The 27,899-nt window shown below is 49.3% G+C and overlaps 3 protein-coding genes across 5 annotated transcripts in view; 2 read left to right on the top strand and 1 right to left on the bottom strand.

The window, feature by feature from the left end:
* ZNF593 (zinc finger protein 593) overlaps window positions 1-27,899 on the bottom strand; it is a 391,757-nt gene that overhangs the window by 304,200 nt on the left and 59,658 nt on the right. The window lies entirely within an intron of this gene.
* PAQR7 (progestin and adipoQ receptor family member 7) lies at window positions 698-15,576 on the top strand. Of its 3 annotated transcripts, XM_050792151.1 has the most exons (4): window positions 698-1,679; window positions 6,094-6,165; window positions 6,726-6,842; window positions 13,202-15,576. In XM_050792151.1, the coding sequence occupies exon 4, from the start codon at window positions 13,224-13,226 to the stop codon at window positions 14,262-14,264; it is 1,041 nt and encodes a 346-aa protein (XP_050648108.1). In that variant the 5' UTR covers window positions 698-1,679; window positions 6,094-6,165; window positions 6,726-6,842; window positions 13,202-13,223; the 3' UTR covers window positions 14,265-15,576. The 3 variants fall into 3 exon arrangements, with proteins under 3 accessions (XP_050648108.1, XP_050648100.1, XP_050648119.1); XM_050792143.1 differs by lacking the exon at window positions 6,094-6,165; XM_050792162.1 differs by lacking the exons at window positions 698-1,679; window positions 6,094-6,165 and adding an exon at window positions 1,901-2,432.
* Window positions 17,645-27,899, top strand: part of AUNIP (aurora kinase A and ninein interacting protein) — a 35,534-nt gene continuing 25,279 nt past the window's right edge. Inside the window, exon 1 of the mRNA XM_050792067.1 lies at window positions 17,645-17,820. Coding sequence (XP_050648024.1) covers window positions 17,743-17,820 — 78 coding nt within the window. The 5' untranslated portion in view covers window positions 17,645-17,742. The remainder of the gene's footprint in view (window positions 17,821-27,899) is intronic.

The raw sequence follows: 27,899 nt of genomic DNA, 5'->3' as shown, positions 1-27,899 counted from the left end.
CTGAGTCCAAGTCACCTTCCAAGTTTTTAATTTTTATTCACGATAACAGAATATATTCTATTATGCAGAATATCTTCTCCATAATGTCCTTACTTGTTTTCGTTGTCTGTTCTCTATCAGCTCTAAATGAAGATGTTCTACGCTATTCTTCCTATTCATGCATGTAACAGATTTAACTAATTCTTATGGGCTTGTCTGAACCTGTTGAAGGAGAGACCGGTTTCATGCTATTAAGATTACATAACTAGCCTCCCTCCCTCCCACCTCCCTCCCTTCCTTTCCTTCTTTCCTTTCCCTTTCCCTTTCCTTTCCTTTCCACGGGGTCTCACTGTCAACCAGGCTGGAGTGCAGTGCTACAATCATGTCTCTCTGTAACCTAGAACTCCTGGGCTCAACCAATTCTCCCACCTTGGCCTTCCAAAGTGCTGGGATTACAGGCATGGGCCACCTTGCCTGGCCTGACTATATTAATTTCAAATATAATAGAGAAATATATCTTCCTCTAGGACTTTGCAGTGGACAAAGACCCTTCATGCCCATTGCTTTATTTAATTCTTCTAACAGTGCTGGCAGATTGGTGGTATTATTTCTGTTTTACAGTTTATTACAGTTAATAAACCTGTGGCCCAGAGAGAACAAGGAGACTGTCCCAAGGTTCCATGGTGAGTTACGGGAGCTCGAGGACTGGGATCTTGGCATCGTGTTTAGGCACAACCGCCTCTCCCAGCGGTCTCAGAACTCCCTAAGGGCAGAGCGGCGTCTTCTCCTAGACTGTCTCCTCTTGGCCTCCCATCCGGCAGACTGTGTGCTCCCAAGAGCCGTGAGAGTGGGGGTCTCCCCATTCTGCCTGTTCCAGGTCTTTGCATACTAGAGGAACGGGCAATCTGTGGCATTGTTGATCCAGTATTTACGGGGGGCCTGCTATGTGGAGGGATTCCTCACCCTTCAGGTGCTCCTAGAGCTGGGAAGGTGTAACACCAGAGGATAGAGAGTGGGTGTTTGAATACAGGTCCAGGCTGGGTGCACTCGGCTGGACAGAGCTGGGGAAGCTGCCCGAGGGGCGGGTTTCGGGTGGGAACTTTAAGAAGCCAGGGGTGCCCAAGGAGGGGTTGGAGCTGCCCCAGCAGAGAAATGAAGGTGCGAACGCTGGGGCGTATCTCGAGCAGAGTGGCCTCGGGAGCGGTGGAGCGGGGTGCGCTGAGTGAGCGTGGGGGCCGGCCGGGCTCTAGCTGGGAAACTCAGCCACTCTCCTGCGGCCGCCCTCCCCAACCCTCCCAGGGTCAGCCGGGCGCAGAAGCCGGAAGCTGCGCTTCCCGTCGTCCCGAAGTGCGAGAAGCGCGGCCGCAGCCCCGCGCCGAGGAGCCCCGGGAGTCCACTCCTGGGCCTCAGTCTCCCCATCTATGTGACGCCACAAGAAGTCCTGAGACGCCGCCTCGACGCGGCCGACCCCTCTCCCGCGCGTGCAACACGTGGGCCTGGCGGGGCAGAGCTGCTTGTGCGTAGCGGGCTGGGTGCGGGACGCTCGGCATAGCCCGGGCCCGGGGAGGCGGCTGCAGCCGGAGCGCCCGAGGCCGCCCGCCCTCCCCCGGCTTGGGGCGGAGCCGCTGCCCGGCCGCCCCTTTATCTGCCGGCTCCGCCGACCCGGCCACCGCGGCCTTCCCAGCTCGGCTCCGGCTCAGGTACGGGGCTGCCAAGACGGGGAGGCCTGGCTGGCCGCAGACGAGGGGGCTCCCCACGGGGCGCGGCGGGGTTGCGGGGCTGGACGTGGGAAGGGCAGGGCTTCTCGGGGCAGGGGAGGACGCGGAGCCGGAGGGGAGCACCCGGGCTAAGTGAGAGGACGCCCGCCCGGGGAAGCAGCCAGCGGAGGGCGCAGGAGGGAGGAGCTCACTGGATGGGGGTGTCTTGGGAAGGGTGGGAGGAACAGAAGGAGCACGACTGAGGAGGATGCGGATGGGGGGCCTGAGAGCCTGTTTGCCTAGTGAGCAGGGAAGGGGAGGGCTGCTTGGGTAGAGTGAAGGATGGAGGGCAGGGAGTGGGCAGTGGCGTCTGGTCCGGGCAAGGCCGCTGCCTTCCTGGAGGAGGACAGTCAGGGAGCTCACTGCTTTCTGGAGGGGGAATCTAGGTGAGACCGGGACAGGAAGGGGTGTGGGTGCCCAGAACCGGCTGATGTGAAGGATTCCCACTTAGGGATCCAGAAACAGTGGGAATAGCACTGCTGGGGGCCAAGAGGGGCACTTGCTCCATGGTCCCAAGCAGCCTAGACACCTTGGGGGATGAGGGAGCCTCCCCCGTGTCAGGAGAGCCTGGGGTTCCCCACACACAGTGTGGGAAGGGAAAAACCCACAGCACTTGCCTCAAGGCTGCAGGCTTTGAAGATCCCCGGAAATTTCCCTGTGGCAGCCCCTGGAGGAAGCCTGTGGGGCTAGGCCAAGGTAAGGCCTCCGAGTCTGAAGAGTTTGATGGATTCTGAGTCTGGCTGCTCCTGGGTGGACAGCCCAGGACCCCAAGTCTGAGCTCCTATCGGAGAGAGGGACCCAGCCTCTGGTCATGAGGCCTGTGGTACCTCTGGGTCCTCTTGTTGAGAGACTGCCCCTCTCCTGCCTTAGTTTCTCTGCCCAGAGGGTTCCTTGCTGGTCAGCAGTGAAGCTCAGGTCCTTTTTCTGTGCCCCATGCTGAGTGACTGTAGTTAGCTCACCCAACCTCTCTGGGCCTGAGAGATTCCCCCTCCTCAGAGCAGTTGTAAGTCTCAGCTCCACAGAATAATTTCTTTAAGAATTGTTTTTTCTGGCCGGGCGCGGTGGCTCAAGCCTGTAATCCCAGCACTTTGGGAGGCTGAGATGGGCGGATCACGAGGTCAGGAGATCGAGACCATCCTGGCTAACACGGTGAAACCCCGTCTCTACTAAGAAATACAAAAAATAGCCGGGCGAGGTGGCAGCGCCTGTAGTCCCAGCTACTCGGGAGGCTGAGGCCGGAGAATGGCGTGAACCCGGGAGGCGGAGCTTGCAGTGAGCTGAGATCCGGCCACTGCACTCCAGCCTGGGCTACAGAGCGAGACTCTGTCTCAAAAAAAAAAAAAAAAAAAAAAAAAAAAATTGTTTTTTCAGGCCAGCTGTGGGAGCTCACACTTGTAATCCCAGTGCTTTGGGAGGCTGAGGTGAGAGGATGACTTAAGCCATGAGTTCAAGGTTGCAGTGAGCCAAGATGGTGCCACCGTACTCCAGCCTGGGGGACAGAGCATAGACCCTGTTCAAAAAAAAAAGAAAAAGGCCGGGTGCGGTGGCTCACACCTGTAATCCCAGCACTTTGGGAGGCCGAGACAGGCAGATCACCTGAAGTCGCGAGTTTGAGACCAGCCTGACCAACATGGAGAAACCCCGTCTCTACTAAAAGTTCAAAATTAGCTGGGCGTGGTGGGGCATGCCTGTAATCCCAGCTACTCAGGAGGCTGAGGCAGGAGAATTGCTTGAACCTGGGAGGCAGAGGTTGCAGTGAGCCAAGATCATGCTATTGTACTTCAGCCTGGGCAACAAGAGAGAAACTTTGTCTCAAAAAAAAAAAAAAAAAAAAAAAAAAAAAGCAATGAATGAGGCTGGGTACAGTGGCTCATGATTGTAAGCCCAGCACTTTGAGAGGCCAAGGCAGGAGGATTGCTCAAGCCCAGGAATTCAAGACCAGCCTGGGCAACATAGTGAGACCTTGTCTCTACACGTAATAAAAAAATTAGCCAGGCATGGTATTGTGTGCCTGTGGTTAGGGCTACTCAGGAGGCTGAGGTGGGAGGATCGCTTGAGCCTGGGCAGTTGAGGCTGCAGTGATCGCTGCACTGCACTTCAGCCTGGTGACAGAGTGAGACCCTATCTCAAGAAAAGAAAGAATTACTTATTTCATTCTGATCACATTTTCCAGTACAAATACATGGAGGCCCCAAGTGCTAAAGTTCCAAAAAGAAACCAGTTTCTGTTCAGTTTTGGAAGACATGTAGGGACTTTTTCTTTAAACACTTTGGACCAAGTTGGGGAGTTAGCTTGCATTGAGGGAGGTGACCCAGTTGCTAAGAGACTGGGAGGCCAGCCAGGGATGAAAACTTTCTGTATAATCTGTGGTCACCACTGGGTGCCTGGGAGTTGCCCGTGCTGGACAAAGGGCAAGAGCACTGGTTTTGGAGTCAGATAGATGTGCTGTGCCCTCCCGCCTCCGGAGCTGGGCCTCCAGGTTGGCTGTGGATCCAGAGAGTTGTGAGGGAGAGGTAAAATGTGTGTGAAAGTTCTTTGTCAACAGCCAGCCACTATATATTATGAATGGTAGCACCTAATCTCATTAATGATATTTCAGGTGCCATATTGGGTCATCCTCACTAAAGACCCTTCAAGAGGATTTTCTTCTGACAGCCCCAGTGTTAACATTGGTCTGGCCTTATTATTTGTATCTAATGGGGTTAGACTTTGCCTTCCATGCTGAGAAAAAGTTATCTTTAAGAGAATGTGCTGGAACAATCAGGGCCCAGAGAGGCAACAATGAATATTTTGCATGCCAAGAAGGAAACTAAAGAGGAAGTGGAATTGTAACCAAGTAATGCTTATAATAGGTGTTATTTAGCTGAGCTATAAGCTCAAGGAGGGCAGGGTATTAATATATTGAGGTGTTGGCTGGGCACTGTTGCTCACGCCTACAATCCCAACACTTTGGGAGGCTGAGGTGGGAGGATGACTTGAGACCAAGAGTTCAAGACCAGCCTGGGCAACGTAGCAAGACCTTGTCTCTGCACATAATTTTGAAAAATAGGCATGGTAGCATGCACCTGTGATCCCAACTACTCAAGAGTCTGAAGAAGGATCACCGGAGCTTGGGAGGTCAAGGCTGCAGTGAGCTGTGTTCGCACCACTACGCTCCAGCCTGGGCGACAGAACATGACCCTGTCTCAAAAAAAAAAAAAAAAAAAAAAAAATCCTGTGGTGTTAGCATTGGTATGAATTCCCTGGGCTGTTAGTTCTATGAGGGCAGTGGTTTAAGTGGCTCTGTCACTGAGGAAGCTCCAGTGCCTGGCACAGAGGAGGCCTAAAGTAAATATTCTTGGACTGTCCCAGGGCCTAAGGGCCCTTGGAAGTCACTGGTGAATATACTCTTTCCTTTGACATTTGGAAAAACAGGGCCACGAGGGGAAGGGACTTGTCCAAGGTCACACAGGGATTGAGTGGCTGAGTCAGGATGAGAACCCCACAGAAACGGCAGAGCCAGCACTGTGCCAGAGCCAACACCTGGCATCCATGGCTTTGTTTTGCTTCCACAGGAGCCCAAGAGGCAGCTATTTTAATCCTCTGATTCCAGAGAGGAAACAAGCTCAGAGAGGTTGAGGGACTCTTGCAGAATCACACAGCAGGTGAATTCCAGACCCGAAATTTCATCCTCACATAAAAATGAGGCTTCTGGCTTCTCTTGAAACAGCCTGCTGGAGATTAGTGGAGGATGTCCACCCCCCAGGGCAGCAGCCTTCTCCAGTTCTCCAGGCTCACCACCTGGCTGGCTTCCCTCCAGGCTGGATCTTCCTAGGCCCCATGGGCATTTGTGTGGGTGAGCCCGTCGGGGCAGGGAGCCTGTCTGCTTCATTTTCTGTGTGCCCCAACACATAGAATGCCTGGGTCGCATTGAGGCTGGCATATAGTAAGCACTGAGTGAAATCTGTGAGATGGGGGTAACCCAGGGCTCTCCCTCTCCATAAGCCCATTTTCCAGCACATCCCTGCAGCCTGGTCTGTTTTGCCCCAGGGGTGTTATGGGAACCTTTGACAGTGTGTATCCTTGGAGAGCAGGCTGGGGCTGGCAAGCCTTGGTTAAGGAGGGAGGTGAGCAGGGCTGATCCTGAGTTGAGGAATATGAATTGGGAGGGGTGGGGAAGTGGAGGGGAGGGGAAGGGAGGAAGGAGCGGCTCAGGCTGACAGAGGCATTCCCACTGGAGCCCTGGAGATCGCACTTCTGAGGTTTAGCCAACCCAGAAGCCTCCCAAACCTTCTGTAAGACATGTCCAGGCCAGACCGCATGCCATTTGGATCACCTGCTAATTCGGTTCACCCTCTTGTGCCCTCCTGCTCTCCAGGGCTGAGCTGCTGGAGTTGAGGCCCCTTCCCCTGGGGCTGTCACTTCTTAGCTACGTCTCTTGGGCCTGTGGGTAAGCACCAATTTTCAGGGCTGTGTGAATTCAGAACAGTTACTCTGAATGGTCTTTGCTAAGAGCAGTTTAATGATTAAGTAAGGTCAGTGTCCTTGGAAGTCCAAACTCTAGCCAAATTTCCCTGGTCTACACCCCCAGGGATAAGGTAAATGTTTAAGAACACAGTGAAATTCCTGAGGCCCCCAAATCCAATGGAACTAGCTGTTGAGGGCTAAAAGAAGAGAGTTTTTTAGAAAACTCCAAATCTCTCAGGCTGGGGATATTTCAAAGACTACTACTATTATTAATAATAATTGCAATAATTTGTTGAGTCCCTAAATGAAGCCAAAACTTTGTTCTATTAAATTTAATCTTTGCAGCAACCTATGAGGTAGATAATGTTGTCATTCCCATGAGAGAGCTAAGAATCAGAGAAAGTGAGTCACTTGTCTAAGGTCACACAGCTAGCATGTTACGGAAACAGGAGTCAAACCTGGTTTGTCTGAATCTGAAGTCCATCTCTGTGCGCTTTTATAGTGTCTTCTTTTTCCTTTATTCCTAACCTCCTTCCATTCTAGTTCCCACTGAGTAGTGGACCGGAGCCACCGAAGTTTGCCTGACACCATCAAGCAGGCCCTACCATCAACCAGGCCCTAGTCACCTGGCTTTGCCTTTGCCTTGCTGTGTGATCTCAGGTAAGTCAAACTTTTCAGCTGGCCCTCGGTTTCCCCATAAGTCTCATGCAGAGGTGAATGGTGAGCTGCTTGCTGCAGCGGAGGCCTGGCTAGGAAGACACACAGTTTAGCATGGATTTCCCCACTATGGGAGTGGTGAAGCGGGGGAGGAGAGGTGTGGGAGGTTGTCTTTAGCCCCACCCTCTGGTGACATCACACAAGATACCCCTAGTCCCTGGAAGCCCCGCCCCTAGTGCCCCTCATCTGTGGAAGTGCTCAGCATCTGGTGAATTTGCCCAGTCCCACAGTAGAGGTCACCAGCTGCCAGGCTCGAGAGAAACCCCCAGGTACCCAGTGCAATTTGCCAGACTTGGAGGGGCCTATGGAGGTGAGTTGGGCTGAGCTGCCTGAATAGACAGGGCCCAGCAGCCTGGTGGGCACATGACTCAGAGGCTGACCACTCAGAGGATGCCCTGATGGTGCCCTCTGGATACCCATCCTCATCCTGCTGGCTCAGGCTTGACCCCTGCCCCTGCTTTTTCCTTTCCCCTAGATCAGAGTCCCTTTCCATGGAGTCAGGAGGTGGAAACTAATTCTGAAAACAGAACTATTTAGATGGAGTGAGGCCTCTAGCTGAGGTCTAAAGAAAATAGGGTGGCGGGGCCTCTGTCATCCTAGCATGTTGCCTCCAGGTTTTGTCCATAGGGCCCATTATGTCTGGGGGAGAGAGGTGTAAGGGAGCGCTGTCACTAAGCTAAGGAGGTGGCTGTGAGCCAGGGCCTCCCTGGAGAATATTGGGAGGAAGCGGGTAGCTAGCAACTTAGGGAGACTGAATTGCTAGAAGCCTAAGAAAGTAATTTATAAGAAAGGGCCTGGTTGCCTGCTTTAGACCAGGATTTTGCACAGTTGTTCTGTAGGATGCAGACAAGGGTGCCTGGAGCAGGGCAACAGCCGTGTCTGCAAGCATCTACAGACCAATCCTGGCTCTCCCTCCTCCCTCCCCCATCCTCCTACCGTGGGTAAGGAGCTTTTTTTTGGCTTTTTTTTTTTTTTTTTTTGAGACGGAGTCTCGCTCTGTCACCCAGGCTGGAGTACAGTGGCCGGATCTCAGCTCACTGCAAGCTCCGCCTCCCGGGTTTACGCCATTCTCCTGCCTCAGCCTCCCGAGTAGCTGGGACTACAGGCGCCCGCCACCATGCCCGGCTAATTTTTTGTATTTTTAGTAGAGACGGGGTTTCACCGTGTTAGCCCGGATGGTCTTGATCTCCTGACCTCGTGATCCGCCCGTCTCGGCCTCCCAAAGTGCTGGGATTACAGGCTTGAGCCACCGCGCCCGGCCTTTTTTTTTTTTTTTGAGAGAGCCTCACTCTGTCGCCCAGGCTGGAGTGCAGTGGCATGATCTCGGCTCACTGCAATCTCAGCTCCCCAGGCTCAAGTGATTCTCCTGCCTCAGCCTCCTGAGTAGCTGGAATTACAAGCATGCACCACCATGCCCGGCTAATTTTTGTATTTTTGGTACACATGGGGTTTCACCATGTTGGCCAGGCTGGTCTCGAACTCCTGACCCCAGGTGATCCGCCCACCTCAGCCTCCTATTGTGCTGGGATCATAGGTGTGAGCCACTGCGCCCAGCTGGGAGCTTTTAACTTCTCTGAATTTCATTATTCACAACAACAAAATGGGCAGAATAGTACCTACCTCACAGGCAAGTTATGAGAGTTAATTGCAACAGGACTGTGAAGAGTGGGCATATAGTAAACACTTTCTACATTGCAACTGGCTTTTTTTTTTTTCTTGAGGTGGAGTCTCACTTTGTTGCCCAGGCTTGAGTGCAGTGCTGCAATCTTGGCTCACTGCAACCTCTGCCTCCCAGGTTCAAGCCATTCTCCTGCCTCAGCTTCCCAAGTAGCTGGGACTACAGCCGGCCGCCACCACGCCCAGCAAATTTTTGTATTTTTAGTAGAGACGGGGTTTCACCATGTTGGCCAGAATGGTCTCAATCTCTTGACCTCGTGATCCACCTGCCTCAGCCTCCCAAAGTGCTGGGATTACAGACATAAACCACCACTCCCAGCCTCAGCTGGCTTTATAATTATTACTAGGGAAGGAATCCATGGTCACATAAGCTTGGCAAATGTTGATTCAACAAAGCTAAGCTGACTTCTTCACTGCAGGACTTCTTGGAGCTTTTTTTTTTTTTTGAGACAAGAGTTGCTGGAGTGCAGTGGCATGATCTTGGCTCCCAGCAACCTCCGCCTCTGAGGCTCAAGGGATCTTCCTGCCTCAGCTTCCCAAGTATCTGGGACTACAGGTGCACACCACCACACCTGGCTAATTTTTGTATTTTTTCATAGAGACGGGGTTTTACCATGTTGCCCAAGCTGGTTTCGAACTCCTGATTGCAAGTGATCTGCCTGCCTTGGCCTCCCAAAGTGCTGGGATTACAGGCATGAGCCATCGTGTCCAGCCCTTCTAAGAGTCTTTAATGTGCTGTTATATCTTGAGAAGTTCCAAGAGTGGGATATGGAGCACAGGACTGGACTTATCAGATGACAAGCACACAGGAGCTAGGTGTCCACAGGGCACAACCATCACCATCATTCGCTGGTCTTTGACGCAATGGTAGAATAGAAACCTTGCTGGGTGGGAGGACTCTGGGGAAGGCCTTCCAGTTTCTGGGTTCTGCTTTCCTAAGTGTAAAACAAGAGAGCTGCACAAGATGCTTTCAGAGGTCTTTTCTGGCCCTCCAAGGTTCTCAGTTGGGAAGACAAAGTTGTGGACAAGAGTAAGGGGCCAGATTGTTGAGGTTGAAGCCATCTCTTGGGGAGATGGAGAAATCCAGTACTGGCTCCCCAACCAGCAAGGCTGGCCAATGGGGGTCTTGTGCTCTGGATGGAAGTGGCCCCATTAATTAGTGCAGCAGTAATGTCTGCTTCCCAACTCTGCCCTGTGCCAGGCTTGCTGGGGAATGGAAGAGTCCTGCACATGCCTGTTGTCCTAAGCAGCAGCCCTTGTGCAGCAGTGTAACAACTCCTGCTTCCCCACTGGACTAGGAAAGGCTGGGGAGCAGGGCTGATGCCAGAATCCTAATGCAGGAGAAGCTTAGGAATGCAAATCAGGCTCCGGAGATGTGGGTTTGGGGGGTTGGGGTCGTCTTGATGCTGCCTTGCATATAGCAAGCACCCTGCATTTACTTGGACTGCGTGTGACTTATTTGATTGGTTTTGGGGGTGATCACAGTGCCTCTGGGGGCAGAGAACATGAATGCTTTATCCTGCCTGAATCTCTTTTCCTTGTCTGGTGACTGGTGCAAAGGTAGTCACAATAAATATCTGATGAACCTGAACACTGGGTCCAATAAGTAAGCTTGGAGGGAATTTATTTGGCGGGCAGGGAGAGAGTGTCTGGCAGATTTTTCAATAAATGTTTGAGTTAATGAGTGACACAGTGAATGACGGTAATTGAAGCCAGGTAAAACAGTATATAATTAGGAAATGATGAATAGCCCTTGCCACCTTGTGTTGCAAAGTGCAGTTTAGGGTAGTGGTTAAGAGCACAGTGGCTCACACTTGTAATCCCAGCACTTTGGGAGGCCAGGTGGGAGGATCGCTTGAAGCCAGGAGTTTGAGACCAGCCTGGGCAACAAAGTGAGACCCTGACTCTACAATAAAGTAAAAATAAATTTAAAAAATCAGCTGGGCATGGGAACATGCGCCTGTGGCCCCAGCCACTTGGGAGGCTGATAGGAGGATTGCTTGAGTCCATGAGGTCAAGGCTGCAGTGAGCTGTGATTATACCACTGTGCTCCAACCTGGGGGACAGAGCAAGACATAATCTAAAAATAAAACAAGGCCGGGTGCTCTGACTCACACCTGTAATCCCAGCACTTTGGGAGGCCAAGGCGGGCGGATCACCTGAGGTCAGGAGTTTGAGACCAGCCTGGCCAATGTGGTGAAACCCCGTCTCTACTAAAAACACAAAAATTAGCTGGGCATGGTGGCAGGCACCTATAATCCTAGTTGGGAGGCTGAGGCAGGAAAATTGCTTGAACCCAGGAGGTGGAGGCTGCAGTGAGCCGAGATTGCACTCCAGCCTGGCTGACAGAGCAAGACTCTGTCTCAAACAAACAAAAACAAACAAACAAACAAAAAAAGAGACTTGAGTTCAGAGCATGCCTGTGCCATCTGCTACTTCCTGGCTAGGTGGCTGGGCAAGGCACTTAACTTCTCTGTACCTCAGTTTCCTTACCTGGAAAATGGGAATAATGATAGTGTCTGCCTCGCAGCGTTGCTGGGAAGCTTCTAGCAGGTGCTGTGTGAGCATTTGCTGTGATTTGTTTTTGTTTCTATATCTTTTGCCAGATCATGACATTCATAAGGGCAGGGATCAAATCTTCCATTCTGTTCCTTGTCCCATCCAGCACAGGGTCTGAGGCAAAGAAGGGCTCAGTAAGTGTTTGCTAAATGAATGAATCAAGGTTAAACTGTGTAACCCATTATAGGTGAGGGGAAAGTGGGGTTGGGGGAGCAGTAAGTAGGCCCCAGAGGTGGCAGCTTGTACTGGCCTTAAAGGATTTCAGTGCAGGGAAAGGAAGGTGGCACAGGGTGTGACATTGGGGTTAGGTGGGGAATAAGGGTAGTAGGAGCAGGTCATGTGGGCCTTGAATGCCAGGGTAAGGGGTTATATTGGATTTATTTGGAACTAGCAACCATGGGCAGTTGGGGGAGGGTCTGGAGAGGGGATTTTGAGAGTGGGGGTATGGTTCATCAGTTGTTAACTGGGTACTTTCAGGAAAAAAGTGGTCTTTTGAGTTGGGCCTGGAAGGATATGAAGTATTATCAGAATGGTGTCATGTTGTTCTTTTTTTTTTTTTTTTTTTGAGATGGAGTTTCCCTCTTGTTTCCCAGGCTGGAGTGCGATGGTGTGATCTCAGCTCACTGCAACCTCCGCCTCCCAGGTTCAAGTAATTCTCCTGCCTTAGCCTCCCAAATAGCTGGGCTTACAGGCATGTGCCACCACACCCGGCTAGTTTTGTATTTTTAGTAGAGACGGGATTTCTCCATGTTGGTTAGGCTGGTCTCGACCTCCTGACCTCAGGTGATCCTCCCGCTTCAGCCTCCCGAAGTGCTGGGATTACAGATGTGAGCCACCGCGCCTGGCCATGTTGTTCTTTCATTCAGCAACACTGAGTGCCAGCGACTTGCTAAGCACCAGGGATTCACAAAATAATGAGACAAACTGCCTCCCCTTGATGAGCTCACATGAACAATCATGAGAAGTGTGATAATGGTCAAAGGATGGTCTGATGATAAGCACTCAAGTGGAGGGGTCATCGTAGGAGGTTCAGGAGGCCAGGGAAAGCAACCTAGAAGAAATGGGTTTTTTTTTTGTTTTTTTAAGAGACAGGATCTCGCCTGAGAGCAAACTTGATCAAGCTTGAGTGTAGTAGTGTGATCATAGCTCACTGTACGTCGAATTCCTGGGCTCAGGGATCTTCCTGCCCCAGCCTCCCCAGTAGCTGGGACTATAGGCACATGCCACCACGCCTGGCTAACTTTTTTTGTAGGGATAGGATCTCACTATGTTGCCCAGGCTGGTGTTGAACTCCTGGCCTCAGGAATCCTCCTGCTTTGGCCTCTCGAAGCACTTGGATTACAGGAGTGAGGCCTCATGCCTAGCCAAGAAATAGGTTTTTGAGGAATGAATAGAGGTTTGCCTGGTAGGCGAGATGAGGAAAATGTCTCAGGCGGAGGGAGCGACTTGTATAAAGCTACAGACATGTGAAAGCGCAGTCCAGGGGTTGGTGGCACTGTGACTGGATTTGATGTGCACTGTGGTTACACAACAAGACTGGAGAAGGTAGCAGGGACCAGGTCATGCAGGGTAGTGGAGGGTCAGTAGGGGACCCTGGCCACTCTCGAGGAGCTAGATAGGTAGAGGCAGTGGGTCTGTTAGCAAGGTCATTACTGCCACCAGATGAACACTAATGGTGGCGCGAACACAGGGGCTGAGAGAGCCTGACCCCTGTCATGTGTTTCACATGGCCAGATCTGTTCTTTAGGAGAGAAAACAGCTGGTGCTGCTGTGTAGAGCCTGGACCGGAAAGGAAATTAACGAGGCAGGGAGCCTTATTAATACATTCCTTAGACATTTATTGAGCACCTACTATGTGTCAGGCACTGTTCTAGGTACCTGGGATCCTTGCTCTCATGAGGTCAGAAATGAGGAATTCCATAGGACGAGTCTTCTATTCTTAAACCCAGTGTAAGGATAAGGCCACTGGGAAGGAGGGAGTAGGATTTGGGCATCAGAGCCCCCCAGCTGCTGCTCATGGGGGTCAGGACACCAGGCCCCTGACTTTGCTCTGGTCTCTCTCCCAGCTCCCTGCCAAGGCCCACAGCCATGGCCATGGCCCAGAAGCTCAGCCACCTCCTGCCAAGTCTGCGGCAGGTCATCCAGGAGCCTCAGCTATCTCTGCAGCCAGAGCCTGTCTTCACGGTGGACCGAGCTGAGGTGCCACCACTCTTCTGGAAGCCGTACATCTATGCGGGCTACCGGCCGCTGCATCAGACCTGGCGCTTCTACTTCCGCACACTGTTCCAGCAGCACAACGAGGCTGTGAATGTCTGGACCCACCTGCTGGCGGCCCTGGTGCTGCTGCTGCGACTGGCCCTCTTTGTGGAGACTGTGGACTTCTGGGGAGACCCACACGCCCTGCCCCTCTTCATCATTGTCCTTGCCTCTTTCACCTATCTCTCCTTCAGTGCCTTGGCTCATCTCCTGCAGGCCAAGTCCGAGTTCTGGCATTACAGCTTCTTCTTCCTGGACTACGTGGGGGTGGCCGTGTACCAGTTTGGCAGTGCCCTGGCACACTTCTACTATGCTATCGAGCCCTCCTGGCATGCCCGGGTGCAGGCCGTTTTTCTGCCCATGGCTGCCTTTCTCGCCTGGCTTTCCTGCACTGGCTCCTGCTATAACAAATACATCCAGAAACCAGGCCTGCTGGGCCGCACATGCCAGGAAGTGCCCTCCGCCCTGGCCTATGCACTGGACATCAGTCCTGTGGTGCATCGTATCTTCGTGTCCTCCGACCCTGCCATAGATGACCCAGCTCTTCTCTACCACAAGTGCCAGGTGGTCTTCTTTCTGCTGGCTGCTGCCTTCTTCTCTACCTTCATGCCTGAGCGCTGGTTCCCTGGCAGCTGCCATGTCTTCGGGCAGGGCCACCAACTTTTCCACATCTTCTTGGTGCTGTGCACGCTGGCTCAGCTGGAGGCTGTGGCACTGGACTATGAGGCCCGACGGCCCATCTATGAGCCTCTGCACACGCACTGGCCTCACAACTTTTCCGGTCTCTTCCTGCTCACGGTGGGCAGCAGCGTCCTCACCGCGTTCCTCCTGAGCCAGCTGGTACAGCGCAGACTTGATCAGAAGACCAAGTGAAGGGGGCTGGCATCTAGTAGGGAGGGAGGTATTGTGGGGGGACAGGGGTCTGGGCTTGGCTCCAGGTGGGAACAAGTCCTGGTAAAATTGTTTGTGTCTGGCCCACAGTGACTCTTTGTGCACCACTCAACTCAAGGGCGTCACTGGCCAATTCTTGGATTTACGGATTGACTGGGAGTTGCTGGGGTCCACTTCTGGGCCTGCCCCAGCTCCTTGTCCAGGGAGAGGGAAAGAGTTAAAGATGTGGGCCACTCCAGCTTGCCCCTCCACTGCCACTCACTGGGGTGAGGCTGGGGATCAGCTTGGTGAGGATTGGGGCTTCTAGATTGTCTAGGCAGGAGGTGAAACTTAGGCCAGAGTCAGATTTGAGCTGAGCCAGGATAGGCCTTGGCAACCCACTTCTACTCAGATTTCATTGCTGGATGCGGAAGGGGCAGGCCCAAAATATATGCAGGATCTTACTGTCCCTTGAAGCCCAGCCACAAGTGTTGGCGCTGCAGAGAGACCCCAAAGGTAGTAGATTGTGCCAGACAGAAATGGGTCCCATCCAGTGCTTCATACCCCTTCAGTCACCATCCCAGACAGTGAGTCCCAGATCTTCTAGTTCTGGCTTCTGTGTCCCACACAGCCTGTTCCCAGCTTCTTTCCTGGTTCCCTTGTTAAGGATTCATTTATCTATTCAGTGTTGAATGGATAAATGGCCTGGGCCTCTGCTCAGAGGCAGGTCACTGCTGGGCCCTGAGGATCAATGCAAGATGATAAAGACTTTTTTTTTTTTGAGAAGGAGTTTTGCTGTTGTTGGCTAGGCTGGAGTGCAATGGTGCAATATTGGCTCACTGCAACCTCTGCCTCCTGGGTTCAAGTGATTTTCCTGCCTCAGCCTCCCGAGTAGCTGGAATTACAGGCATGTACCACCATGCCTGGCTAATTTTCTGTATTTTTAGTAGAGATGGGGTTTCTCCATGTTGGTCAGGCTGGTCTCGAACTCCTGACATCAGGTGATCCGCCCGCCTTGGCCTCCCAAAGTGCTGGGATTACAGGCGTGAGCCACCGTGCCTGGCCGACAAAGGCTTTGATACCAGAATGAACTGTCAAGGGAAGTGCTGAGGAGGGATTAACCTGTGCTGCCTGGGACCCTCGGGGTCTTGGGTTGGGGAGTGTGAATAGGAGTTTGCAGATGGAGAATAGGAAGGGCATTCCAGGCAGAGGGAAACTTGTGCAGAGACCCAGAGGTGCGGAAGGAAAAGTGGGGCTGGGGCTGGGGTGGTCTGGATTATGGCCTGGATGCAATAAAGTGACTGTGACAGTAGCCGCCTCTTTGTTTTTTGTCTCCTGTTCAGGGAGGGGCCCCTGCTCGCATTACTGGAGGAGGTTATCGGAGGAAGTTGGGGCCCCTGGGAGTGGACGTAGGGTGGAGGGAGCAGTTCTTGTTTTATCTTTGCTGGGGGATGGGGTTGGGGCCTTATATACCATATCTATATATACAAAATTTGTTTGGTAAGGGAGTAGGGGGCAGTTTTATTACTAAAGTTTTAGAAGTAGTTAAAATGTGTTTAAAATATATATAATCCCACTTTATAATCTGACAAAGACTTTTGTTTGTTCTTCAATTAAGGAAGGTTTTTTTGTTTTTACTGAAGGGGGCAGAGGCGTGCACACTCCACCATGCATATTGAGCCCCCTAGCATGCGCACCAAAGGAGTATGTTATGTTAACTTTTATAATATTGCTTTTTCCATAGTACACAGCAATATATATACAATGAAGGAAAATTGGGAAGATAAGAAAACCCAAATTAATTAGAAATTTCACTTCACTGCTAAAATATCGTGGGGGACCTTACGAAATACACACACGTAAAATATGTGTATATCAATATTTTGATATAGGCCAGGTGCAGTGGCTCATGCCTGTAATCCCAGCACTTTGGGAGGCTGAGGCAGGCAGATCAGCTGAGGGCAGGAGTTTGAGACCAGTCTGGCCAATATGGCGAAAATCCATCTCTACTAAAAACACAAAAATTAGCCAGGCGTGGTGGCGCACACCTATAGTCCCAGCTACTTGGAAGGCTGAGGTGGGAGGATCACGTGACCCCAGGAGGTTGAGGTTGCAGTGAGCCAAGACTGTGCCTGGGGGACAAAGCGAGATGGCTCTGTCCACAGTGAAGACAGGCTCTGGCTGCAGAGATGGGTGAGGCTCCTGGCTGACCTGCTACAGACTGGGCAAGAGGTGGCTGAGCTTCTGATCCTCCCCCCGACAAAAAAAAATTTAAAAATTTTTGACCGGGCACGGTGGCTCACGCCTGTAATCCCAGCACTTTGGGAGGCCAAGGCGGGCGGATCACGAGGTCAGGAGTTCGAGACCAGCCCGGCCAATATGGTGGAACCCCATCTCTACTAAAAATACAAAAATTAGCTGGGTGTGGTGGCGTGTGCCTGTACTTCCAGTTACTAGGGAGGCTGAGGCGGAAGAATCGCTTGAACCCAGGAGGCGGGGCTGCAGTGAGCTGAGATCGTGCCACTGCACTCCAGCCTGGGCGACAGAGAGACTCTGTCTCAAAAAAAAATTTTTTTATATATATATACAATATGTAAAAATTACATATAATATACATATATTCCATCTATGTAGATTGTGGTTAGGGAGAGAAGGATGGGTGGGGTGCCAGAATTTTTGCATTTCCAAGGGGTTTTCTGAATTCACAAAGTGCTTTCACAAACTTCATTTGATCCTCTTTTAAAATCCAAGGCACGGTAAACAGTGAAAGCAGGACTGAAAGCTAGTTTTGGACCCCAAATTTTAACCTTTTCAAAATCCTCTTCCATGTGGCTTCGTAGTTACGCTTACATTAAAAAAAAAAAAATTACCAAAGTTGTTCGCACACTCGAGTGTCTAGTAACCACTTAGGGCGAGGACCCCTGGTCTGGAGTCTACGGGCCTGATCTCGTATCAGCCGCTTCCTTCTTGGGGTGATCGCGAAGATTCAGCGATGACACGAACAAATTCCTAAGCCCGGGGTAGTTATTGTATTTACTGTAAGAAGTTTTCAATGCAGCAAAAAGAAAATGTACGTTTCTGAGGCTGTGGAGAACCGTTCACACAGCAGTTTCCGAAATCCGCTCTTGAATGAACAGATCAGAAAGAAAACGCACTCCTCGGCGCAGGGAAAGGCGCCGCAAGCACTCAAGGACCGGCGGCGAAGGTTAGTGAGTGGGCGGGGCACAGCAAAGGGAGCGTGCCTTGCCGGGGGCGGAGGCCTTGCCGGGGGCGGGGGCCTTGCCGGGGGCGGGGGCCTTGCCGGGGGCGGGGGCCTTGCCGGGGGCGGGGGCCTTGCCGGGGCGGAGCTGACGCCCGGGGCAGTCGCGACGTAGCCCCGCCCCCAGCGTTGGCGCGAGATCCGAACGTCGGCGGCAGTGGCGTTTGCTGAGGTGTCTGGAGCGTGAGTCGGCGTCCTGCCGGCTTGGTCACCTCAGCGACCATGAGGCGGACAGGCCCCGAGGAGGAGGCCTGCGGCGTGTGGCTGGACGCGGCGGCGCTGAAGAGGCGGAAAGTGCAGGTGGGACGCTGGGGGATGAGAGGGGGTTGGGGACAAGGTAGGGCCTGGAGGCGTAAGACGGGAGGAGTAAGACAGGAGGAGTTTGGGGGACACCCGGAGGTGCTGGAAGCGAAGTCGGGGACAGAGGGAACAGCATTGGGGATTCACAGGCAAGAGGGATTGGGGTCTGAAGAAGGTTGAAAAATGGGGCTTGGAGAGGGTGGGAGGGACGGAAGAAAGGAGCGTGCTGTTGAGGGGTGTGGAGGAGCGGTGCGCAGGGACGGGCGGCGAGGGTTCAGGTGTGGGAGAGGCGGAGGGAAAGTTCGCCCGGAGCAGTTTAACTGAGCAGGCTCCCAAGGAGGCCGGAGTCCCCGCGAGACGTCCTAGTAGATGCTGGAGCATTGGGAGATGCATGCGAATGCAAATTTGGGAAATTCTCACCCCAGGGTCTGTTTCCACCCAATTTGCCAAGTTTTAGGCCTTCTACCTGCCAAGAACCGGTAACTCTGAGGGGAAGAGTAGAAGCTATGGGAAGGGGAGCTGGCCTTCTATCTACTGAGCAGTCACTGGGTGCCGGATACTGCGTTCGATGCTGAATATGCGTTATATGTGTCGTCATTCTTACTGGAAATGAGGAAACAGGTTCAGGAACTAACCTAGGCCCGCCTAACTAGAAGGAGCTGGAAATCACACTCAGGTCTGTCACCTAGGCAAGATGCTCTTCAGTTTCTATAAAGAAACAAAAGTGTGAGATAATAATCGTTCATGTTTATTGAGCATCTTATGCTGGTGCTAAGTATTTTAGGTATGTTATCTTGTTTGGTACAGTTATATATGGTAGATAGTGTAATGATACCCATTTTACATACGGAAACAGGCTCAAAACAGACACTAGGGGCAAGATTCTTGCTCTCAAGTTGCTCACAGTCTTACAGGGAAAAAAAGAGGTGTATAAATAATAACAACAATACCTGACCTTTATTGAGTGCTTTCTATGTATCAGGCACTTTGCCGGGACTCATCAATGGCAGGTACTCACCAAAATTCAATAAAGTAGATTTTGTCATTATCCTGGTTTTATAGATGAAAAATTTGATCGTTTTATTATTATTATTATTATTATTATTTTTAGACGGAGTCTCGCTCTGTTGCCCAGGCAGATCGCAATGGCGCGATCTCGGCTGCCTGCAAGCTCCGCCTCCCGGGTTCACGCCATTCTGCTGCCTCAGCCTCCCGAGTAGCTGGGACTGCAGGCGCCCGCCCCCATGCCCGGCTAATTTTTTGTATTTTTAGTAGAGATGGGGTTTCACTGTGTTAGCCAGGATGCTCTCGCTCTCTTGACCTCAAATGATTCGCCCATCTCGGCCTCCCAAAGTGCTGAGATTACAGGTGTGAGCCATCGTGCCTGGCCGTTCGTTTTATTTTTTAAAAAATTATCAAAATGGCCGGGTGCGGTGGTTCACACCTGTAATCCCAGTGCTTTGGGAGGCCGAGGCGGGCAGATCACCTGAGGTCAGGAGCTGGAGACCGACCTGGCCAACATGGCGAAACCCCATCTCTAGTAAAAAAAAATACAAAAATTTGCCGGGCGTGGTGGCAGGCGCCTGTAATCCCAGCTACTCGGGAGACTGAGACAGGAGAATTGCTGGAACCCGAGAGGTGGAGGTTGCAGTGAGCCGAGATCGTGCCAAGGCACTCCAACCTGGGTGACAGAGCAAGACTCCGTCTCAAAAAAAAAAAAAAGATCAAAATGTACAGTAGCTATTTATTACTCCTTGAATTAGGAATATGCCGTTTGTACCCTTAGAATACATTCTTGAATGATATGGGATGGGTGAGAAACTTGTATACTACTTTGATTTGTTGATTTTGGAGACAGGATCTCTGTCACTCAGGCTGGAATGTGGTGGTATAATCACGACTAACTACAGCCTCAGTCCTGTCCCCGGGCTCCAGGTGATCCTCCTGCCTCAGCCACCCAAATAGCTAGGACTACAGGCATAGTACCACAAAGCCCAGCTCATTTTTTGTGTTTTTTGTTTGTAGAGATGGGGTTTCGCTGTGTTGCCTAGACTGGTCTTGAACTCCTGAGCTCAAGTGATCTGCCCATTGTGGCTTCTCAAAGTGCTGGGATTACAGGTGTGAGCCACTGCACCCAGCCACCAGTTTAATTTAGAAAGAAGACAAAAATAGAATTAGGAAGAGTTCAGGAGAGAGAGAAAGGGAATATTCCACAGGGAATAGGAGAGCCAATATTTGTCTCTCTGTCTATAATTCTGTTTTGTTTTTTGAAAAGGAGTCTCGCTCTTGTTGCCCAGGCTGGAGTGCAATGGTGCGATCTTGGCTCACTGCAACCTCCACCTCCCAGGTTTAAGCAATTCCCCTGCCTCAACCTTCCGAGTAGCTGGGATTACAGGCATGCACCACCTGGCCCTGGTAATTTTGTATTTTTAGTAGAGATGGGGTTTCTCCATGTTGGTCAGGTTAGTCTTGAACTCCCAACCTCAGGTGATCCACCTGCCTTAGTGTCCTGGGATTACAGGTGTGAGCCACCATGCCCGGCCTAATTCTGTTTTTTTGTTTGGAGTCTTGCTGTGTCACCTACGCTGGAGTGTAGTGGCGTGATCTCGGGTCACTGCAGCCTCTGCCTCAGCCTCCCGAGTAGCTGGGATAACAGGCATGTGCCACCACACCTGGCTAATTTTTGTATTTTAAGTAGAGACAGGGTTTCACCATGTTGACCAGCTGTTCTCGAACTCCTGGCCTCAAGTTATCCGCCTGCCTCAGCCACCCAAAGTGCTGGGATTACAGGCATGAGCCACCGTGCTTGGTCTGTTTATAATTCTTATACCCCCAAATCCTACCTTTTTCCCTGGCAGTGTTATGGTGAAAACATTTGTCTTGTTGATGTAGTGCATGGCAGGTATGGAATCCTCCAACATCTCTAGGCCCTTACCTTACTCTGATTTCTGGAGGCCTGGACCTTATGACCATACTCACTAACACCATTTCTCCTTCTTGTTACTTGATTCCCAAAGATACTCATTAAAATCTTTGGTTCCTGACTATTATCTATTACTCTGACTTCCAACCCAGAGAAGAGTACTAAAGATTCCCTTTCACAAGGTGCCTCTTCCTAGAGTGGCTATCAAATAGGCATACAGTCCTTTGAGATTTAATGTCAGGGATGGATGGGCAGTAGCTAGTGGCGGTGTTTTTGAAAACATGCCTCTTCCCACTTGATCTCTACACAGAATTGTTTGCTATTTATGAGAGAATAAGTAGTTTGTAGTCTGGCCAGTAGACAATAGTGGTCTATGTTTGGAGTGAGTTTGCTTCTCTCCTAATTTGAACTACCCATTTGGCCTCGTTACTTAGGCCTTGTATGTATACTAGTCATTTTGTTTTTATATTATGAAAGTAATATATGTTTGTTTAAAAAATAATAAATAGGGCTGTGGCTCGTTCCTGTAATCTCAGTACTTTGGGAAGCTGAGGCTGGAGGATCACTTGAGGCCAGGAATTTGGGACCAGCCTGGGCAACATAATGAAACCCCAACTCCACAAAAAATAAAAAAAGTTTATCATGGGTGTAGGAGTGTGGCAGTTTTAATATATGTCCACAAATTCTTCAGTACTTTTCCTTCTAAAAGATAGAACTTAATTCCCCTTTCCTTGAGCACAGACAGTATTTAGTGACTCCGATGACTAGAATGTGGTAGGTTATAGTGTTAGAATTCTGAGTCTAAGCCTGGCCAACATGGTGAAACCCCATCTCTGCTAAAAATAAAAAAATTAGCCAGGCTTGGTGACGTGTGCCTATAATCCCAGCTACTCAGGAGGCTGAGGCAGGAGAATTGCTTGAAGCCGGAAGATGGAGGTTTCAGTGAGCCAAGGTTGCACCACTGCACTCCAGACAGGGTGATAGAGCAAGACCCCATCTAAAAAAAAAAAATTCTGAATCTAGGTCATAAATGACATTGCAGCTTTAGCTTCATTGTCTCTTTGGGAGAAGCCAGCTGTCATGTTGTGAGGACACTCAAGCAGCTCTGTGGAGAGGTTCATGCAGTGAGGAGCTGAGGCCTTTTGTCAACAGTTGTGTGAGTGAGGGAGTCATCTTGAAATTGGATACTGCACCTCTGGTTGATATTTTGAATGCAACCTCACTAGACTGTGAGACAGACCCATCCATCTAGGCTTAACCCAAATTCTTCATGCACAGAAGTTGTGAGATAATAAATGCCTGGCTGGATTTCAGAATTGCCATTGACTGGTTACCCACTTGTACCTCTTATTTCCCCCTTTTTGAACAGAATGTCTGTAACAGTTATGCTTGTTCCAAATTTTATGTTAGATGTATGAGGGAAGATAATTTGTCTTTAGTTCACAGGCCTGCAGATCTAAAGGAACTGTACTTAAACTACACTTTTGGACTTCACATTTACCTGTTTTAGATGCTAGTATCTTTGATATTAAGCTAATGCTGTAAAGAGATGAGATTTTTGTAGAGTTTTGGGAGGGAGTATATTTTGCATATGGGAAGAATGTAAGTAATTTGGGGCCAGAAGGTGGACTGTGATGGTTTTAAAATATGTCCACACTCTTCCCTTCAAGAGGTGGAGCTTCATTCTCCTGCCTTTATGTTTGGATTGGACTTGGTAACTTGCTATATATTGATTTATTTATTATTATTTTTTGAGATGGAGTCTCACTGTATTGCCCAGACTGGAGTGCAGTGGCGTGATCTCGGCTCACTGCAACCTCTACCTCCCAGGTTCAAGCAGTTCTCCTGCCTCACCTTACGAGTAACTGGGATTATAGGCGTGCATCACTACGCCTGGCTAATTTTTCTATTTTTAGTAGAGGCGGGGTTTCACCATGTTGGTGAGGCTGGTCTCAAACTCCTGACCTCAGGTGATCCACCGGCCTTGGCCTCCCAGAGGGATTACAGGCGTGAGCCACTGCGCCCGGCTGTAACTTGCCTCTAATTATCCCGGCCCGCGGGATCGTCGAAGCAGGCCCTGGAGGAGGGAGTGGGAATTTGGGAGACAAGAGACACGAGAAATGGAGACAAGACAGTGCTCTGATCAAGTCTCGTTTAATGGCGGTAATGCAGTGCCTTATATACACTTGGAGGGGAAGGGGTTGGGCCAGAGGCGGAGATGATCTCATCACAGAGGGTGTGACCAAGTAGGTATTGGTTTCTCTGGTCGAACGTCATGTTGCACCTGCGCTGTTAGTTGGTAATTTTCTGGGCAGGGGATGGTGCCTGTGCTACAAAGTAACAATTTTCACGGCTGGGGGGGGGATGGGGGGGATGGGGGGATGGGGGGAGGGGAACAAGTGAAGAAGCAGCAGGAAGAGCGCCATCTATTATGAGGTATTGATACAAAAGAGAAACAACAAATCTAGGGAGGAGGTAGAAGGTGGAAAGGAATAGAGCTCGGGCGTTTAATCATTAATTATTATTTGCTATGGCCGGGGCGCGCAGCTCCGGACAGGTCCCCCTTTTTATTATTTTATGATAAGAAATGACCCCTCGGGAACTGCGCCTGTCTTAGGTTGGGTCAACTCATCCCCATCTTCTAGGCCCGTCATGGGATAAGGCAGCAGCAAGGGCGGCCCTCCTGTCTTAGGCTCCGATGGGGATAGTGTCCTCTTACCCGTCATTGACTGTCCAGTTCAGCACACAGGGGAGGTGGTCTTATTAAGGTAAATAAGACTCACCATTTTCAGTCATCTCAAGGCGATGATAATGGACCTGTATAGGTTTGGCCTGGAAGGCCTCGATTTGTTGTCTGACAAATGCCATAAGCTTATTAAGGATTATAGGCCCGAGAGTGAGGAAGAGTAGAAGAGTAAGTAAAGGACCAAGAAATGGCAGGAGATAGGGGAGAAGTCCATCGAGTCCAGTCCACAAGGGATTGGCGGCCAGGCCTTTTCTGCGCTTTTCTAGTTCTTCTTGTAACGTTTTTATCTTATCTCTGACGATTCCGGATTTGTTGGCGTAAAAACAGCACTTTTCCTGTAAAGCCAAACATATCCCTCCCTGTTCTGCCGTTAACAAATCTAGACCTCTTCTATTCTGGAGAACTACTTCAGCTAACGAGTCTACTTGGTCTTGTAAATCTTGTATAGTACTGGATAAGGTCTGTACATCTGAAATCAATTGATTAGATAATTTAGTATATTGGGTTAGTGAGACTCTTAGGCCTGTGGCTCTTGTAGTAAAAGCAGTGGTGATTCCTAGTCCAGCCAACAAGGGAATAAATTGTATGGCTTGTTTCGGTCTATAAATAAAATGTTCAATAGCGGGGATGGGGATAGGTTCATCTCCAGGGATGATATCAATGTCGGGGAGAAGAGTGGCCAGAACACAAAGCCCTGTCCAATTTGTAGGTAGATACGTATATGCCATGTTGTTTCCACAAACGAAAACCGAGCCATTTACAGCACACAAAGGGTTGGTGGCATTGATTATGGAGGTACAGTTGTCAAACACAACATAGCCTAAATCAATTTCTTTAGGGTTATTATATGATGGTGAAAAGAGGCAAGTGGAATTAGAAAACGTCATCGGTTGAACTAAGGGGGGGGGATAATAGGACAGGAATTATTTACTAAGGATTCATTTGAGTAATTGACATAGGACAATGAAAGGTTAGGTATAGCTAAAGGAATAGGGGGGCCCATCTTAAGGCAAAGCCAACAATCGTGGGCCAGGCTTGTATTGGACATTTGAAGTAAATTGTAAGTAGCATTGAGGATATCAAAGGTTTGAGCATCGAGCCTAAAATTATCTCTAATCTCAGGCAAGGCTAAGGGGTGATATTGAAGTTCCGGATATAGAGCTTTATGAATTTCTTCTAATTTTTTCTGGACGGTTTTAATTCTTGCAGTATCTAATGGGCCTCCTCCATCAGAAATGTGAATGGGGGCGGTAGTGCTCCAACAAACAGGCTTTCCTTTTTGGCCGTTACAAGGCGATTGTACAAGTTTATTAGTGGATCCTAATACTTGTACGCTATTGGTACCTCCAGTTTGTGTTTTTAGTAACGTGGCCGTATAGTATGTTCTATTGCCTGATTTGCATTGTTGATAGGAGGTATAACAGGAACTATGTACAGAAGATTGGAAAGAGCTACAAGGGCATTCTAGGAGCGGCCCGCTAGGTGAGGTATCTCTTGGGGTAGACTTACATTTCCATAACTGGTTTGGCATTAGGTAAGCTGTCTTGCCCACGCAAGTCACCTGGGTGATTCTGTCTGACGGAGGTTCAGATATTTGTCCCCCTCTGCAGTCACAAGGCTGGCCGTATTGTTTTCGTAATAATTCTCTTGCTTTACGAGGGTCACCAAAACCTGCATAGACTGCCACTATGCTATATAGAGCGATTATTCCCCAAAGGAATCTCATGTTAGGCTTCATTTTCTGAAAAACAAGAAGGAAAGAACTTCTCAGGGAGCTTTATCTTCCCTGGACTGACAATGGTTATGATTTATTTGTCTTACCAATCTTTCAGGCAGCCATCTGGCTGCATCATTGTTTTGTGAGAAGATGCATACTGAGCCTCTTCCCCAAATTAAAACTGGATCGGGGCCATGCCATGAATTATCAAGTGGATCTTTCCATTTTACCATTGCAAACTGTTTTTGAGATTCAGGATGCCAGAAACGGTCGGCAGCCGATTTTCCATGACTGTCCAAATTTAAAAAATTAAGGATAAACAGGGCATGATTGAGTATGTTTCTGGGGGTACCCTTCACGGGGTACCAGCTCCCCCCTTTTAATTTTGTGATAATAGTTTTTAATGACAGATGAGCTCTTTCTACTATACCTTGTCCTTGGGGATTATAGGGAATGCCTGTGGTATGTTTAATTTGTAGGGTATTACAAAATTGTAAGAAGGTTTTGGCTATATAACCGGGGCCATTATCTGTTTTGATTTGTTTGGGTATTCCTAAGATGGAAAAGCAGTGTAATAAATGAGCTATGACATGTTTGGTGGCCTCTCCTGTTTGGAGAGTTGCACTGATGAATCCACTATAGGTGTCTATGAATACATGGATATATTTTAGTTGACCGAATTCTAAGTGGTGAGTAACGTCCATTTGCCAAATTTCGTTGGGGATGAGTCCTCGGGGATTAACTCCTAAATGGGGAACAGGTAAATATGTTATGCAGTTGGCGCATTGTTTAACTATTTGTCGAGCTTGTTCTCTGGTAAGTTTAAACATAAGCCTTAAGGTTTGGGCGTTTAAATGATGTAAGGCATGTGCTTTTTGCGCTTGTTGCAAATTGTCTGTAGTGACTGTGGCTATGGTTTTTGTTGCCGTGTCGGCTGTTGCGTTACCTTGAGTTAAAGGTCCCGGTAATCCTGAATGTGCCCTAATATGCCCAAGAAAAAAGGGAGTAGTCCTTTTTCGGATAAGTTGTTGACATTGTAAAAATAGGTTAGCTGTGTCTGAAATATGTTTAATTTGAGACACGGTCTCTAAGAGGGGTATCGAATGAGCCAGGTAGGCGCTGTCTGTATAAATGTTAAGTGGCTGACAAGGAAAAGCTGATAGTGCTGCAATTATAGCTTGCAATTCGACCAGCTGAGCTGATGTATAAGTGGTCTGGAATTTAACGATTATATCATTGTAAGTGTAAGCGGCAAGTCCTGTGGAAGATCCATCAGTGAAAATTAGTAATGCGTCATTGAGAGGTTCTTTACTGGTAATATGGGGAAATACAAACGCATGAAGTTTACAAAATTGAATAAGTTTGTTAGGTGGGTAATGGTTGTCAATCACGCCAGTGTAAGAAGCGCAAGCAATTGGCCAGGCTTCCGTATTTTGTAACAGCCAATGGATGTGTGATTGAGTGTAGGGTTGTATAATAGTAGAGGGTTCTATTCCAAAGTATTTTCTACTGTTTTCTCTTCCCAAGATAATTAGATCAGCTATGGCATCATAATAAGGCAACAAAACCTTTTTGGGGGAGGAGGGCAGGTGTACCCACATAATGGGATTATTTTGCCAGAATAAGCCAGTAGGGGTTATTGTTGTGTTAAAAATAATGAATATTAATGGCTGAGAATAATCAATGCTGGTAACAAATTGTGTTGCAATGGCATGTTCTACCTGTTGGAGTGCTATTAATGCTTCTTTAGTAATGGACCTGGGAGATTTTGGATTAGAGTCTCCTTTTAATATATCGAAAAGAGGTTTTAACTCTCCTGTGGTGAGCTTTAAGTACGGTCGAAGCCAATTTATGTCTCCCAGTAATTTTTGGAAATCATTTAAAGTTTTTAAATGATCACGACGTATAACGGCCTTTTGATTAATGATTTTGGGTCCATTAATTTGGAAACCAAGATAGGTGTATGGATCTTGTAATTGTACCTTTTCTGGGGCTATTTGTAGTCCGGCTGCTGTTAACTCCTGTTTGAGTTGGGCAAAACACTGTAAGACTTGTTCGCCAATTTCTCCTGCTATTAAAATATCATCCATATAATGTATAATATACATCTGTGCCCATGTTTTTCTGACTGGCTCTATAGTGGCAGCCACATATTTTTGACACAAGGTAGGACTATTAGCCATACCCTGAGGTAAAACTTTCCATTGATAACGCTTCATTGGTTGTTTAAAATTTGTGGATGGAAGACTAAAGGCAAATCTTTTTTGGTCAGCAGGGTGAAGGGGAATTGTAAAAAAGCAATCTTTAAGGTCAATAACGATTTTAAAATATTTTTGAGGAATCGCAACTGGTGAAGGCAATCCTGGTTGTAAGGCACCCATAAGGATCATAGTGATATTTACTGCTCTTAAATCTTGTAAGAGTCTCCATTTACCAGACTTCTTTTTAATAACAAAAATAGGTGTATTCCAAGGGGAATTACTTTCCGCAATATGTCCTGCTGCTAGTTGTTCCTGCACTAACTGTTGGGCAGCACTTAGTTTATCATTGAGTAAAGGCCACTGATCAACCCAAACGGGCTCATCTGACTTCCAAGTAATGGGGTCAGCGCACCTTTGGGGTGCAGGTATGTCAGTGGCCTGAGCTAAAAATTTCCAAACCCCTTTTTATCAAGTTGTCCTGAAACCAGTATA

The sequence above is a fragment of the Macaca thibetana genome, chromosome 1 (genome assembly GCF_024542745.1).
Source record: "Macaca thibetana thibetana isolate TM-01 chromosome 1, ASM2454274v1, whole genome shotgun sequence".
Taxonomy (NCBI): Eukaryota; Metazoa; Chordata; class Mammalia; order Primates; family Cercopithecidae; genus Macaca; species Macaca thibetana.
Note: the sequence above shows the minus strand (reverse complement) of the source record. Positions and strands in the feature narration are given on the sequence as shown.

Coding starts and splice junctions, on each gene's coding strand:
- PAQR7 (XM_050792143.1), top strand. CDS start 13,224: ATGGCCATGGCCCAGAAGCTCAGCCACCTCCTGCCAAGTCTGCGGCAG.